General features: G+C 37.5%; 1 protein-coding gene across 10 annotated transcripts in view; it reads left to right on the forward strand.

The window, feature by feature from the left end:
- LOC127787810 (probable E3 ubiquitin-protein ligase ZFP1) overlaps positions 1-11,758 on the forward strand; it is a 40,370-nt gene extending 28,612 nt beyond the window's left edge. For all 10 annotated transcript variants that reach the window (XM_052315823.1, XM_052315820.1, XM_052315826.1 and 7 more), the window contains 5 exons: positions 7,195-7,953; positions 8,030-8,442; positions 10,883-10,981; positions 11,065-11,202; positions 11,443-11,758. In XM_052315823.1, coding sequence (XP_052171783.1) covers positions 7,195-7,953; positions 8,030-8,442; positions 10,883-10,981; positions 11,065-11,202; positions 11,443-11,574 — 1,541 coding nt within the window. In that variant the 3' untranslated portion in view covers positions 11,575-11,758. The remainder of the gene's footprint in view (positions 1-7,194; positions 7,954-8,029; positions 8,443-10,882; positions 10,982-11,064; positions 11,203-11,442) is intronic.
- Positions 11,759-15,944: the final 4,186 nt, after the last annotated feature.

Genomic DNA, 15,944 nt, shown 5'->3' on the forward strand with positions numbered 1-15,944 from the left:
CATGTTTGAGATCGTGCTGCTTTAAGTGAACCATGTTGAACAAAACATTATAGTGTCGTTGGATATCATTAGTGTAAAGAGTTTTTACTTTGTTCCATAATTGATAGCAAGTCCTATAAGCTTTATAAATAACATAAAGTTTAGGATCAATAGATTGCCATAGTAAATTGCAAAGGAGAGCATCAACTTTCCTCCTAGTAGTAACTCGTTCAGCTGTAGGAATATCATCTACCTTTGTAGTCAAATGATCCTCATATCCTTGACCCAAAAACCATAATTCAATAGATGCTGCCCAAGATGTATAGTTGGCACTACTGTAGAAATCGATGAGCAGAAAGGAAGTTTAGAATCAAAATCGTGTATTGAACAATAGGATACATTCCCTATTAATAGGGAAGAGGATACACTATAGGAAAGTTCTATGAAAGGAAAGATATGCTACACAATAAATAAGGAAACCATATATACAACTTTACAGATTTAGGAAACTATTTAAACTATGATCACATTCCTAATCTTTGGAGAGAATCCAATATATTCTCGGAAAGGCTGCTTGCAATCTTTCTCTCCAAATCATGTGTAATCCCATGATTCATTCAACACTCCCCCTCAAACTGGTGAATGAATATCTATCATTCCTAGTTTGCTTATAAGCTCTTCAAATCTCTTAATAGGTAGGCTTTTTGTTAACACATCTGCAATCTGATTTGCTGAAGTAACAAAGGGCATGCATACCTCCTTGGATTTCAACTTCTTTTTAATAAAATGACGATCAATCTCAATATGTTTGGTTCTATCATGTTGCACTGGGTTGTGTGCAATGTTGATAGCGGATTGATTGTCACAACACAGCTTCATAGGTCCATTGCTAGGAATTTTCATATCTTCCAACACTATCCCTAGCCATAGTAGCTCACATAGACCGAGAGCCATTGCTCTAAACTCAGCCTCCGCACTAGACCGAGCCACCACATTTTGTTTTCTACTTCTCCAAGACACTAGGTTAGAAAGACACAGTATCCTGTAGTTGACCTCCTATCCACCAATGAGCCCCCATAATCAGCATCTGTATATCCTACTACTTCCATTTCCTTTCCTGGTTTGAATAGCAAGCCTTTTCTGGGAGTTGTCTTAAGATAGCATATTATTCTTCTCACTACTTGCATATGCTCTTCAGTGGGATTATGCATGAACTGTCTCACCAAGATAACAACAAATGCAATGTCAGGCCTAGTGTGAGATAAGTAAATCAGACGTCCCACTAATCTTTGATACCTTCCTTTCTCCACAATTGGGCTATTAGAATCTCCCAGCTTTAGATTAGGCTCTAAAGGAGTGCATGCTGTCCTGCCACCAAGCATCCCTGTTTCCTCTAGCAATTCCATGGTATATTTTTTTTAGGAGAGAAAAATGCCATCCTTAGAGTAGGCCACTTCTATCCCCAAGGAGTACCTAAGCTTACCAAGATCCTTGATGTCAAATTCATGAGCTAGATCCTTTTTTAGTTCTTGTTGCTCCTCAATATCATCCCCTGTAACAGTGATATCATCCACATACACCAATAAAGCTGTTAGACTACCTTTCTTTGAGTGTTTGATAAAGAGGGTATGGTCTCCCCTACTTTGCCAATACCCCATGGACTTCATAGCCTTTGAAAATTTGTCTAACCAAGCCCCCTTGGAGATTGTTTCAGTCCATAAAGAGCTTTCCTTAGCTTGCAAATCTACCTTGCAACACCATTATTAAAACCTGGAGGTGGTTCCATAAAGACTTCTTCTTCTAGATCACCATGTAAGAAAGCACTTTTAACATCTAATTGTATCAATTGCCAACCATAACAACTGGCTAAGGATAGAAGGATTCTTATAGTGTTCATTTTTGCTACTGGTACAAAAGTTTCTAAATAATCAATACCATATGTTTGCGTATATCATTTGGTAACCAATCTAGCTTTATATCTCTCCAAAGTGTCATCTGCATTATACTTAACATTAAATACCCATCAACAACGCACAGGCTGCACCCCTTTTGGCTTAGGCACCATGTCCCATGTCTGATTTTTCTCTAGGGCCCTCATTTCCTCTTGCATAGCATGCACCCAATTCTAATAATGTAATGCCTCCTCCATAGTCTTAGGAATAGCTATAGAGTCAAGGGAAGAGATAAAACACTTATGCTTAGGAGACAAACGATGGTAGGAAATGAAATTGGCTATAGGGTGTTTAGTATAGCTCCTAACTCCCTTTCAAATGGCAATAGGCAGGTCCAAATTAGTGTAATCAGTAGTAGACAAAGGTTCAATGGACTGAGAGAATTCCATACCTGACTATGGGGAGGAAATTGGTTCTTGCTGAGCACATTGAGTAGGCTGATTCTTCCTTTTATACATGTAGGCTGACCCTTTGAACCTTGCAGGAGAACCTGGGATAGAAGGGAGTAACTCTTGAGATGTTACCTGAGTTGGATATGGAGTAAGAGAGGTAGGGAGACAAAGAATTAGTGGGAAGAGAAGACTCAGTGTCAGTGGGAAGAGAAATTGTGGACCGGGGGTCATAGGATTGAGTGGATGATGGCTGAAACACTGATTCCAAACTTGGCAAGACTTGGGCACCATCTAGACTCTCCCCCTAGTGACCAGAAACACAAACACTGATTCCAAACTTGTCAAGACCTGGGTACCATCTAGACTCTCCCCCTGGTGACCAGAAACACAAGGATGAAAGAAGGCTTGTTTTTCCACAAAGGTAACATCTTTAGAGATAACAAACTTTCGAGTGGGAGGATAGTAACATTTATAGCCCTTTTGAGTAGAAGAATAACCAAGAAAGACACAACAAAGAGCCCTCGGGTCAAATTTGTCCCGAAGTTGTTTAGACACATGCACAAAGGCCACACACCCAAAAACCTTAAGTGGGAGAGGAGAATGAAGAGAGAGAGCTGGAAAATGAGTAGCAAGACAGTGATGAGACTAAGATTTCCAAGCACTAGGGGACTTGATTAATCAAATGGGTAGCAGTTAGCATAGCCTCACCCTAAAAGGTCTTAAGGACATAACTCTTATGCAAAAGAGCTCGAGTCACATTGAGAAGATGCCTCATTTTTTTCTCAGCAATCCTATTTTGTTGGGGGGGTGTCAACACAAGAGAATTCATGGAGAATTCCTTTTTTTGGGAAAAAATGGTTGAGAATTTGATTAAAGTAGTCTCGGGCATTGTTAGTTCGGAATTTTTGAATTGATACCCCAAATTGGGTGAAAATCATCATGTAAAAAGACTGTAAGACACTACTAAGGGTTGCCTTCTCTTTTAATAGGTAAACCCAGGTCATTCTAGTGTAATCATCAATAAAAGAAACAAACCATTTTGCTCCTGAACAATTAGGAATTTTTTAGGGTCCCCATATATCAGAATGCACCAATGAAAAAAGAAACAAGGACAATTTATTACTGACAGCATAAGGAACTCTATGATCTTTGGACACTTTCACACACATCACAGTGAAAATCACTAATATTAAGATCATGAAAGAGTTTAGGAAACATAGATTTCAATAGAGAAAAAGGAAATCTAAGATGGTGAAGCCATACATCCTCTTTTGTAGAATTTGATGTGGAAACATGGGTTAGGATAGGTTGATCTCCTGCAGGGAAATCATCTGTTGTTGCTGCAAGTAGTATAGTCCCTGGTGTGCTCTAGCAACACCAATCGTCCTCCCCATGGCTAGATCCTGAAACACACAGTCATAGGGTGAAAAGATTACGCTGCAATTGAGGTCTTGTGTTAATTTACAGACTAAAAGAAGATTGATAGAAAGTCTAGGAACATAAAGAACATGCTACACTTTAAAAACATGAGTGAGGCTCACTTTGTCATGCCCAACAATAGGAGCAAACTGGCCATTGGCAGCTGTAATGTTTCTGGAGCAATTCAAGGTTTCATATGTTTCAAAAAAATTTAGGTTAGGAGTCATATGATCAGTAGCTCCAGAGTCCAATATCCATAACTCATTCTTAGGTATTTTGAAGGCAATAAAATTCTCAAAATTGAAGCACATACCTGCTTGAGCTAGAGAGCATGAATCCCCGCGAATGGTTTTCAAAAAAGATTTCAACTTACTGATCTCCTTAATGTTTAGTCCTCCTAAATCAGGTATGTTTGCAGCCTCTTCTTTTCCAGCAGTTTCTTCTCCTTCTTTAGTGGTCAAATAAGCTTCCATGGACTGTTTGGCCTGCAAACCCTTGAATCCTCCTCCCATCTTGCTTAAGACTACTTCTTTTCCATCTAATTTGAAGCATGTCTCGCATGTGTGTCTAGGTTTCTTGCAATAAGATCACCACACGCCTTCCTTATTCTGTTTTGAAGAGAATTGCTCCTTGGCTTGAGACGATTATGACCATGTTCCCTGCATTCTATTAGAAACCATAGCAGAACCTTTCATATGATTATCACTAAACATGGCAACCCTTCTATGTTCTTCACTCCAAACTATAAAGTAGACCTCATTCAAATATGGCCGTTTTTCTCGGCTAAGGATCTGTGCTCTAACTTGATCAAATTCAAGGTTAAGTCCAGCCAAAAACTCTACTATTCTATCTCTTTCTAGCATTAAGGTTAGAATAATAGTGTCTTAACTACATACCATTTTAATGTCTTGGTAGTGATCCAATTCAAGCCAAAAACCATTCATCTTGTTATAATATTCTGTCACATTCATAGATCCTTGTTTTGTGCCATTAATCTTGGTCTTAATCTCATAAACAACAGATGCATCTTGCACCTTTGAATATGTCCTTTGTACCGTCTCCCATATATCCTTAGTCGTAGATAAAAACATGTAATTTTTACTTACCTCGGGCTGCATTGAACTCCACAACCATGACATTAATATGGAGTCCTCAATGTCCCAAGCAGCAAACATAGAATTTGAGGACTTAGGGGCTGGTCCAGTGAGGTGGGAGATCTCCCCCCTTCCCTTCAAAAAGGTCCTTACCAATTGAGACCATTGGAAGTAGTTGCGACCATCCAATCAGTATGATTGATGCATGTTGGGCAACTCACCAGAAGATGGGTCTCCATTCGTAGATTCAATAGGTATCATCTCTTTTGTTGGCGTGAGAGATGTGGCTTCTATGATCTCCGACATTCTATAGGAAGATAATTAATCAAGAAAGGACAGGAAGCAAACAGGGCAATGAAGGCCGAAAAGAACAAGATCGTAGCAGGGGCAATGAAGGCCGGAAAAATGATTTTAGGACTTCCTTAGGTTGGCTCTGATACCATGTAGAAATCGATGAGCAAAAAGGAAGTTTAGAATCAAAATCGTGTATTGAACAATAGGATACATTCCCTATTAATAGGGAAGAGGATACACTATAGGAAAGTTCTATGAAGGGAAAGATATGCTACACAATAAACAAGGAAACCATATATACAACTTTACAGATTTAGGAAACTATTTTAAACTATGATCACATTCCTAATCTTTGGAGAGAATCCAATATATTCTTGGAAAGGCTGCTTGCAATCTTTCTCTCCAAATCATGTGTAATCCCGTGATTCATTCAACAATTACCAATCAGTTTTTCAGAGGTAATGGCTGGAGGAGTAATAATGGTACCCGATTTGGAGCCTGAATCAATAGAGGAATTGGTGCTGGACATGATTTGGATGGAAGGCAGTTCTACGTATCTTGGAGCAGCAACAATTGTAAATCAATGGTTGCAGCAGTGTCATCGGAGCAGGAACGCTTCGACTTTAGAGAGGGAAGGCGAACAGACCGATGAACAGTTGTTGGGGCAGCCTCTTGATCTGGGTCAGTGACGGAAGGGGGATGTCAGTCAGCAATGGAAAAGGGTTGATCTGGGCAATGTCAAAAGAGGGATGTTGGTCAATGATGGAAGAGGGACGCTGACGCCGGATCTAGTGAATGCTGTGACGAAGACGTTGGATCTGGTGAATGAGCCAGATCTGGTTCCTGTGGTGTGGTTGGTGCTGTGAAACATCCACCGAAAAGTGAGATCAGAGGTCAGCATCACCGGATTTGGGGTTGGATGTTGTGACACCAGCTGCGAAAGAGGCAGCGATTCTGGGAACGAGCTTCTTAGGTCAGGCCAATTGGACCTTGCTAAGCACAATGGTATGGTTGGATTTCTCAAACGATACCGAGAAGTGGATGAACAAGCCCGGACAGGTGAGGGAAGAGAGAGAAAATTGAGTATGGACGCCACTAGAGAAAGAAACACAGCGTGACTCTAGGGTTTTGGCTTTGATATCATGGAAAACCCTATGGGTGAATGATTTGTGTTGTTTTTATTGATACTGTTGAGTTAATTATATACAGAAAGTAACCGTGCAGTACAAGTGTACTAATGTAGTACAATATTTATACACTATTCTAACAAAAACATCCATGCATGTATGCAGATAAACTCACGGCACTTTTGTAGTAATTTGACCTCACAGTTCAAGCATATGGTTAGTAGTGTAGGATCTGACTTTACATCACTAATACTTGCATAGTAATTTGATCTTGCAGTCCAAACAAGATTTTTGTAGTGTAGGATATGGCTTTACTCCACTAAAGGTTTGACAGATTTGTAAGGTAATCATTAGTTGCTACCTTCCATTGGTAGGTGAGTTATCCATTAATTTTCCTACACTAAAGGATTCTTCTAATCTTAGACCATATATTACAAAATGGCATGCAAAAGAATGAAAACAACCGTGCATGTATGCAGATAAACTCATGGTACTTTCTGTAGTAATTTGACCTCACAGTTCAAGCATATGATTGGTAGGGTAGGATCTGACTTTACATCACTAATACTTTGCATAGTAATTTGGTCTTGCAGTCCAAGCAAGATTTTTGTAGTCTAGGATATGGCTTTATTCCACTAAAGGTTTAACAGATTTGTAAGGTAATCATTAGTTTGCTACCTTCCATTGGTAGGTGAGCTATCCATTAATTTTCCTATACTAGCAAGGTGCTGAAAGAAGTACTTTTACTTTATTTAAAAGTGGAGCAGTGCTTTATTGTAGTGTGCTCAGATTAATATCTTGAAGAACTTAAAATGATCCTTATAATTGGGACAAAGATCTGCCTGTGATAAATTTATAGTAATTTGCACCTATAAAACTCTCTATATCAACTAATGCTCAAAATCTCCTATTTTTGTTTTCTCTTTACTTATGGCAGCTAGGGCTGGTGCTGCTGAAAACAGTTCTCTTGGTTATCCTGTTGAAAATATGTCAATAGATGGTGTGCATTATGCTCCTCACTGGAATCCTGTTCCTAGGTCAAATGGGTTTCCTTCCTCTAGTCACAGCAATGAGATGCCATGCTACCAGACTGATGCTTCAGGGCCTTCTCGCGATCCTTTCTTGCATCCATCTGCTGCTGGAAGCTTCTCTATGGCCCCCGAAAATTATGCTCACCCTGCCTCTTCATCAAATTTTGGAGGCCAAACATTTCCTGGGGTTGATGGTGGTTTTGATGACGCTACATTGGGCAATGGAAGAGGGCCATACAAGCGGAAAAGCCCCAGCGTTCCTGCAGTCTGTGAGAGAGGCAGTTCCAGTAGATACTATAATGCTGGAAGTTCTTCTGATCTCCCCATTCCATCTGACATATGGCAAGAGAAGCCAAATACAGATTCTCACCATACAACTTGGGATTATCCTGTTATTGGCTCTAGTCATAATAGGAGCAGCAGCCTCTCAATTGGAAGTGATCCTACTCTGAGAAATGTTAGAAGCAGAGCTGCAGTTGATATGGAATCCAACCAAGCTAGGACCCATTTACCAAGCACACCATCGCACCATTCGTACACAAATGGCAATCATGTTGATCATTCTGGTCCTATGGATCTACTTGCTCAGACTTCTAATGCTCCAATGAGGGACTGGAGCCATATTCACCCATCTCCTGCTGCTCATGGAAGGATTTTGCATCCAGGTTTGTTATTTGTCCATATTTGTGGCATTCTTTACCTTTGCCATTGTTTCTCAAAGTTCTTTTTGGCAAATTGCAGATGCTAATGTTTTCAGTCATGAGGCAAACTACTACATAACAGGAAGCAGTAGCACTAATGCTTCTGCTGATGTTGGTGGATACCATGATGATGTCATTTCAAGTAGAACTCCGATGCCTCAAAATGTGCAAGGTACATCAAACCCATCTGTGCGAGGAGTTAGAAGCAGTTATTCACAAAGATCTGCTCCAATTCTTAGAGGAGCTTCCTCAAGCAATTTGCACATGGGGCATTCATCAACTTCAGATGAAGGGTTACAGCTAGTCGCAGAAAATTTTTCATCTAGACAACCAAGGCCTTTGTCCAGCATAGGATGGCGTAATGGCGACCGTAGTGGACGAACAAGGATATCAAGTGATAGGTACCGGCTGCTTCCTGATGAGGCTAGTTTCCGTGATCGACTGACACCTGAGGTATGCATCTTTTTCTGAGGAAATTTGTAGAGGGGCTAGCTTCTCTACATTCATTGCAATCACATTTTTTTTTACCATTAGAGTGCCACATTTTTACAAAGTCTGCTATCATAATCTTCTGGATATGAATGAGTAATTAAGCGTTGTTAGCATGCATTATTTTTCTTCAGTGGTTAACACCAATCAAGCAATGTTGTGCAGCCTTGGTGAGGACTGGTGATTACAGTAGTTCAGCGACAGAATAGGAAGTCAGATTTTGTTTTCTTGCTTGCTGTTTCTTAACCTAATATATCAGCAGGCAGAGTGGTATGCACCTGTTAATGGATCAAGTCCATGGGCGATTAGCTAAATCTGCAGCTAATCCCTTCAAAGACTTATGTCCTTGCTGATCTATGTTGAAGTTAGGGCTCGTTAGAGTGAACCCTTTGATCTCTTGCATACAAGTATGCGGAAAAAAGTTATTTATTATTCAGATTACCTTCATTCACTTACAAGAGAATATTTATGAGCAATCCCTAGGGGGGCGTTTGGTACGGGAGAAGTTTTTAAATTTCTGGAATTCATAATTCTTGGAAATGCTCTTGAATCAAAGATTTTCAGGATTTGTGTAATTCTATGTTTGGTTAGTTTTAAACATTCTCAGGAATGTTGAGTATTCTTTTCGAGGAATTTTACATTCCTATGTTTGGTTTAAATGCAATATTCTTGGAAATTCATATTCTTTTTCTAAAATTACCCTTATTTGATTTTTTGTTTAAAAATAATAAATTCTTTCTACTATATAAAATATTAGGACCCACAAAATCTTTAGAAAGTCAAAAAAATATTATTTTTTATACATTATGTATATATATTATATATATACATAATATATATGTTTGTATGAATATCTACTTTAATATATATATAATATTTTATAATAAATAATATAAATATATTATAATATATATGTTTATATTTAATATATAATATATAAATATATTACATATATATAATATGTTTGTATGGAGTTATAAAAGGATAAGGGGTGTTTTTGTCTTTTTCTTTATTAAAAACATTCCCAAGTCCATGGGAAATTTGGATTCCCAACCCCCCCCATGGAAATCTTTTTGTGGGAAAATTGCTTAAAAATCATTACCGGGAATCCTATTTCTCATGATTCTTTTTATAAAAAAGTTATACCAAACATGGGAATATAGATTCCCAACCAAATATTCTCAAGAATCTTAAAATTTCTCCTGTACCAAACGCTTCCTAGAAGACTCCTACTAGGACACTACTAGTAACAAAATTGAAGTCCCCTAAAATACAAGGACTCTTAGTCATAATGAAAAACTGACAAAAATAGGAATAAGAAACTGGAATAGGAATAAGCCTATTCCGTTTTGGTTTTATTGGTCCTATGCTTATAAATTTTATGAATTGGAGGTCTAGAGGTATTGGCCATAACAGCACCTCTCAATAGAAATGAGAGGAAAAGAAAAGAAAAAGAAGAAACCAAAAGGAATGGTAGTATTAATGTATGCCATCTATTTTAAAGGTGCAACGATAGACTAGTTAAAATTGGAATCCCATTTTTATCCGTGCACCATTAGAGTGCTTTTGCAATGATTTTTCAGCAGTTGTATAAGTTCTTTTGGTAAGGTGGATCAGCCATTTCTTCTATGTTGAAAAGCCCTCCTGTGCTAGTCCTGGTGAAGAATCTCTGCCCCTGGCAATTAAAGTTCTCCTACTGTTGCACCATCAAAAGGCAAAAATCAGTAAGAGATAAGATGGATACTGAAGTAGGGGCAAGAAAGGAGTTCCCTTTTTGGAGTTAACATTCTAAAAATTGCATTTTTTTTTGCAATCTTTCTCTATACTCGGACTAAACTTTGCATCCTAGGGGATGATATTATAATTGTCTCTTCCAGGATTTAGATTTTCCTTTCCCATCATAATGATTAAAACCAGTTGAAAAATAACATTTAGAACTAGTGGAATTATGAACTTTTTGTTGGTTTCCTATAAACATCTAAAGCCAACTGTTGCACCTCAAAAACATGTAGAAAATGAAATATCAATGGGTCATGGACATTGTGGCAACATTTTAACTTGGGAAAGAAGTTTTTCCCTTAGGATCTGGCAAATTCCATAAAATTTATTCTTCCTTTTCAGTGGACGTGTGTGTGTGTGTTTGGTTATATCCTTATTCTACATCTCTGTCTAGCTCCATTTTCTAGCTGCTGTAAAAATTTTATTTATGTTAGAACTATAAATATTTTAGTGATAGTTGATGAGGTTTCATGAATGGTTCAGAATATTAGGAAGATTTAGATCTTGGGATAGTTGGCGATAGGATTACTTGCATAAGCCTAAGTTGTTTCTTGAATATGGAATCGATGACTTGGAGCTCCCATGTGCCTGTTGGTTGTTGCCGATATCTTTGATGTCCTTGCAGGGTCTTATGATTGTGGATCGTTCAGCATTATATGGGTCCAGGAATTTGCTTGATCAGCATAGGGACATGAGGCTGGACATTGACAATATGAGCTATGAGGTTATTTTCCAATTCCCTCTCCTAGTTACCCTGTCTTTGTTACTGAGAACACTTAAATTAATGTCAATTATTGTCAAGAGTAGGAACTACTTGCGCTAGGGGAAAGAATTGGAAATGTTAGCACAGGCTTGTCTGAAGATATGATCTCCAAGTCTTTGACAGAATCAATATATTGTTCATCAGACCAACTCCAAGATGAGGGAAGATGTGTAATCTGCCTGGTTAGTAGCTAAACATCCTTAAAAGTCAATTTCTTGAGCTAGGAGTTAAAAATTTTGTGCTCACGGGATGCTGAGTCTTATTTCATCGAATGGCAACCCCTATTATAATGGGTTTGGCTGAGACACTCGTGTTCATCTTCTTTACAGCCAAACTCTGTTGGGTCTGTTAAGGCTTATTGTTTTGTCACAGGAATTGAATGATTGTGATTTCTGCAAGTGTTTATAACCGTGGTTTTACAGGAAGAGTACAAGAACATGGACGAAGTTGGAACGTTGAAAACTTGCAACCATGACTTCCATGTGGGATGTATTAGGAAATGGTTATCAATGAAGAACTTGTGTCCAATCTGCAAAGCTTCTGCTTTGGCCTGATAATATGAAGCAGCAATAATTTAATCCAGTTGGCCTATGTAACTAACTGTCTAGCTTCATTCTTGTAAATATATCTCAGGATATTGCCTCAAATGAGAGGAAAAATGACATGTCTAGGGAATCTGTAAAGTGAATGTTTGGCCAATGTCAATTATTTTGTTTTATTTACTTCAAAACTTATCCAGTGGGCCTATGTTCCTGTTTGGTTTCATTCTTGTAAATATTATCTCATGATGTTCCTCGAACAAGAGGAAAATCAGCATGTTCAGGGTATTTTCAAAGGGAATGTTTGGTCAATTTACTCCTATATCTTTGAACTTAGGGTTACATTGGGTAGGTAGAAATTCTGAGTTATGTGTTGGTAAAATGGTATGCATATATCAGGCATAATGGAGGACATCGGAGTTTCAATTTCATGTAGCGGATTTCACCTTAGTCTTATAGCTGCTTGTGATTGTTGGATTTCTTTATCTTGATTAGGCATGACTTGGTATAATGATTTTATGATAGAGATGATTGACAAACTTAGAATCTGTATCTGCCTATTCATCTCTTTATGACTTCAAATTCTTTGTGCTTTTTCAACTGAGTTGTCGATGAGTGAATGCCAATTTTGTGCTTGAGCACACAGCCCGATGATCAGGAGCTGAAAGCATGGAGCAAGAAGCCCCATGACAGAGAAGTGTAAGCATCATGCTGCCAATTCTTCAGCCCTTCGGCTACTTTGCTCAATGAAGGTGGGAGGCCTCATGCTTGAACCCTCTGTTTTCGTTTGCAAAACTTCAGGCAACCAGTGATCAAGAAGTGATAAAAGAATCACATTAACTGTTGATTACTTTGCCTCTTATTAAATCTTGGATTTGAGTAATTCTTATGCTACGATATTCTTGCCAGTTTTTGTTGTTCTGGAAATCTGACCTGTTTGACCAAGGCATAGAGTGGGAGAGTCACGTAGCTGCAAAGTATTTGAGTGAGAACCCTGGCCAATTCACGAATTCTTACCACAATCATCAGATCAATTTTGAGATGATCTTAACCATACAAATTCAATTACTTGAAGAGCCGGTTTTGGTATGTAACAATAACAACAATAATTGCAAGTTAGAATCTTGCTAAACAAGTTTAACTACATAAATTTTAAACTTCTAACCCATTATCAAAAGTTCATTGTGCTTTTAAGACTCTTTTTAATCTTAAAAGCTAAGGGGCTGTTCTCTTTGGCATTTTCAGTTTTTCAAAACACTCAAAACGCGTTTACTTACTCATTTTCAAAAACGCATTTTGCAAAACACACAAAAAATTTACACAAAAAACTCAAAATGCCAAAAACACATTTTGGCTGTTTTCAGCCAAAACCAGCCTCCATCCAAAACACGGAAAACAGCCACCATTTTTATCCATTTTCTTCAACCTCTCTTGTCTCTTCTCTTTCTCTTCTTTTCTATTCAAGTTCGATCGCCTCCATCGTCCATGCCACCGCCATCACTGCAATCGCTCGCCACGACCATCACTGCAATCGCTCGCCACGACCATCACTGCCACACCCAAATCCGCCCGCCACTGCCATCTCCCTCGCCTGCTATAGCCCTCCGAGCCTAGATCCTCCACCGCCACTGCCTTCCATGCCAAGATCGGCCACCGCCATCGCCATCGCCCTCGCCTGTCACTGCCCTCCAAGCCCAGATCTGCCACAGCAACCGCCGGCCACTGCCTTCCACGCCCAGATCTGCCACCGCCACAGCCATCGCTCTCGCCCGCCACTGCCTTCCACTCCCAAGCCATCGCCATCGCCACCGCCACTGCCACCGCCACCGCCTGCCATGCCCAAATCCAGTCGCCCGCCACCGCCTTCTGCCATTTCTCCCTTCCGCGTCTCCACGCCCAATTAATATAGATTTTGTTATTTTATGTTTTATATATTTTTTAAATATTTATGTTGTGAATAATTTAAATCTCAAAATTAATATCAAATTTAATTTATAGGTAAAAATAAATTTATTATGAAATTAATAGTTGAGTGAAATTAAAAATGACTTAGAATGTACTTTGTAATTTTAATATATTATATATGATTAAATTATATAAGTTGTATTATATTTGAAATTCTTTAAATGAAATTTATAATTTATTTTGAATCAAATTTCTTAAATAAATTATCATAAAATAACATTTTACAAAATTTCAAAATAAACGCATTTTCCAATTTTATGTTTTGAGAAACAATTTTTCAGAATAACAAAGAGAACTCGTTTTTAAAAATTTCAAAACAGACACTCAAAACACAACTCAAAATGAATTCAAAACTCAAAACTCAAAACTGAAACACAAAGAGAACACCACCTAAACGTCTTAAAAGTTTTGGATAAATGAGTAAATATTAATTCTCATTCTATTATTTTGCTATCTCGCAAAAGCAAGAATGCAACCCAAATTCATATTTAAAAAAAGAAAAAGAAAAAGGATGAGTTCCTTAATCATAGCTAAGAATTAGCCATTAACTTGAACATGAAGTTGGTTTGTGAAAGGTGCAGGCAACAACCTAATTAAGCTTATCCATGACTATGCAAAGAATGCCAGTTGAAATGCACTCTGCAAGTGAAATCAAAATTTCTAATTAATTAATTAATATTGACCCAAATTCATTCATAAAGAGTCTGGCAAGTTAATTAGAAGAGAATTAAGAAAGAAGAATTGATAATTAAGTGCCTGAGAGGGGACAAAGTGGAAGAGATAGAGGAAGAGGCAAAGGCAGTTGAATCAGAAGAGTTCATCTCCACTCTCCAGGCTCAACCACCACCACTGGAAATTGCAAAAGTTAACCATGTCTCAAATAAAAAAAATTGTATTTAGTCAATTTTTTAAAAAAAAATTATTTTCAACCACTTAAACAAATTAATTGTACTCTATAGCCACTTTACCAATTTTGATCATGTCAACTAATTTTATAAATTTGTCATTTTATTTAAGTTTTAATCCAGCCAATTTTGACTCTATCACAGTTCTAGTTTAAGTATTTTTCTTGAAAAAAAAAAGTAGTTATAAAGTGTAGTTAGTTTGTTTGAGTAATTATAGAATATAATTAGTTTGTTTGAAAGACTAAAAACATTTTTCAAAAAGGTGATTAAAAATGATTGTGTACATTTGTTTTGGTCTAATTATAAATTATTCTTAATATTGAATCCTTACCCTCATCTTTGTTATCATCACTTTTGTTTTAGATAACGTTTGTTAATCAAAATATAAAATAAAAAAAATAAAATATGAAAAGTATTCTAAATAAAAATATTTTTTTATTATTTTTGTTAAATTTATTTCGCAACATTTGAAAAAGAAGTTACATAACTTCTTATCTAAATTTTTTCAAATAAATTTCTCTCTCATTTCTCAAGAATTTTTTTCAAATAAATTTATCTCTCATTTTTCTAGATAAATTTATCTTGGTCCTTATAGATAAAAAAAAAAAAAAAATGACGCATATGTCCTCTAGTGCATTCTAACAAATTTAACAAACACTTTAATAAAAATATTGGAATGCTTCACAAGCTTATCTTTGATCATTTTATATTTTAATTCAGAAAATATTTTAACTTTATCTTGATATAATTTTATCTTACTTATTTTAATAAACATGATCTAAGAGAATAATTTGTGGGTCCACATTCATATAGAGATTTGCGTAAACTCAAACTCATAATTAACCTAATTTGAGTTTAACTAGAGATGTTTTAAGGATGGGATGTCACTGCAAAAAATGAAACTGTAGGGACTTATGAACACATTATTGAACCACAAAAGCTTTTCATACAAATGCCCAAACCTCATAAGGTTTGATTGCAATTTACCCAATTTATTAATAGAACGAAGAAGATTTAAGGAAATAAAATTTAGTAAAAAACTCTTTACGCATTGTTACAGGTATTTCCCGTTTTATTCTTTACGGATTGGGCTCAAAGCAACAGGCCAGCCCAATCGCATAAGGTCCAGTAGACCTCGAGTTGAATCTGTCGAAGTGAGTTCACGCATTGCTGGAGCCTGAGCTTGGATCGCAGGGCCAAGCGAGCTCCTAGGAATGCCTCTAGCTCGCCGACCTATTCGAACGAGCCCCCAACCAGACTTCGAGCAAGCTCTTAGCAAACTCTTGTAGTTTGTCGGCCTAGTCGATCAGTTCGTATAACGAGAGGGTCATATACCGGAGAATATTTATGGGCTATGGGCCGTCCCAGCTAGGCCATTCAGGCCTAACTTGGCCCCACCTTCTTGGCCCATTTGATCGGCCCACGACAGTCTCATCCTGGCCTTTTGCAACATCATTATAACCACATTTAGATTTTTGCGCATTCACCTTAGATCCCATCCATATTAATGAGAGT

Source organism: Diospyros lotus, chromosome 13, assembly GCF_014633365.1.
Source record: "Diospyros lotus cultivar Yz01 chromosome 13, ASM1463336v1, whole genome shotgun sequence".
NCBI classification, from domain to species: Eukaryota; Viridiplantae; Streptophyta; class Magnoliopsida; order Ericales; family Ebenaceae; genus Diospyros; species Diospyros lotus.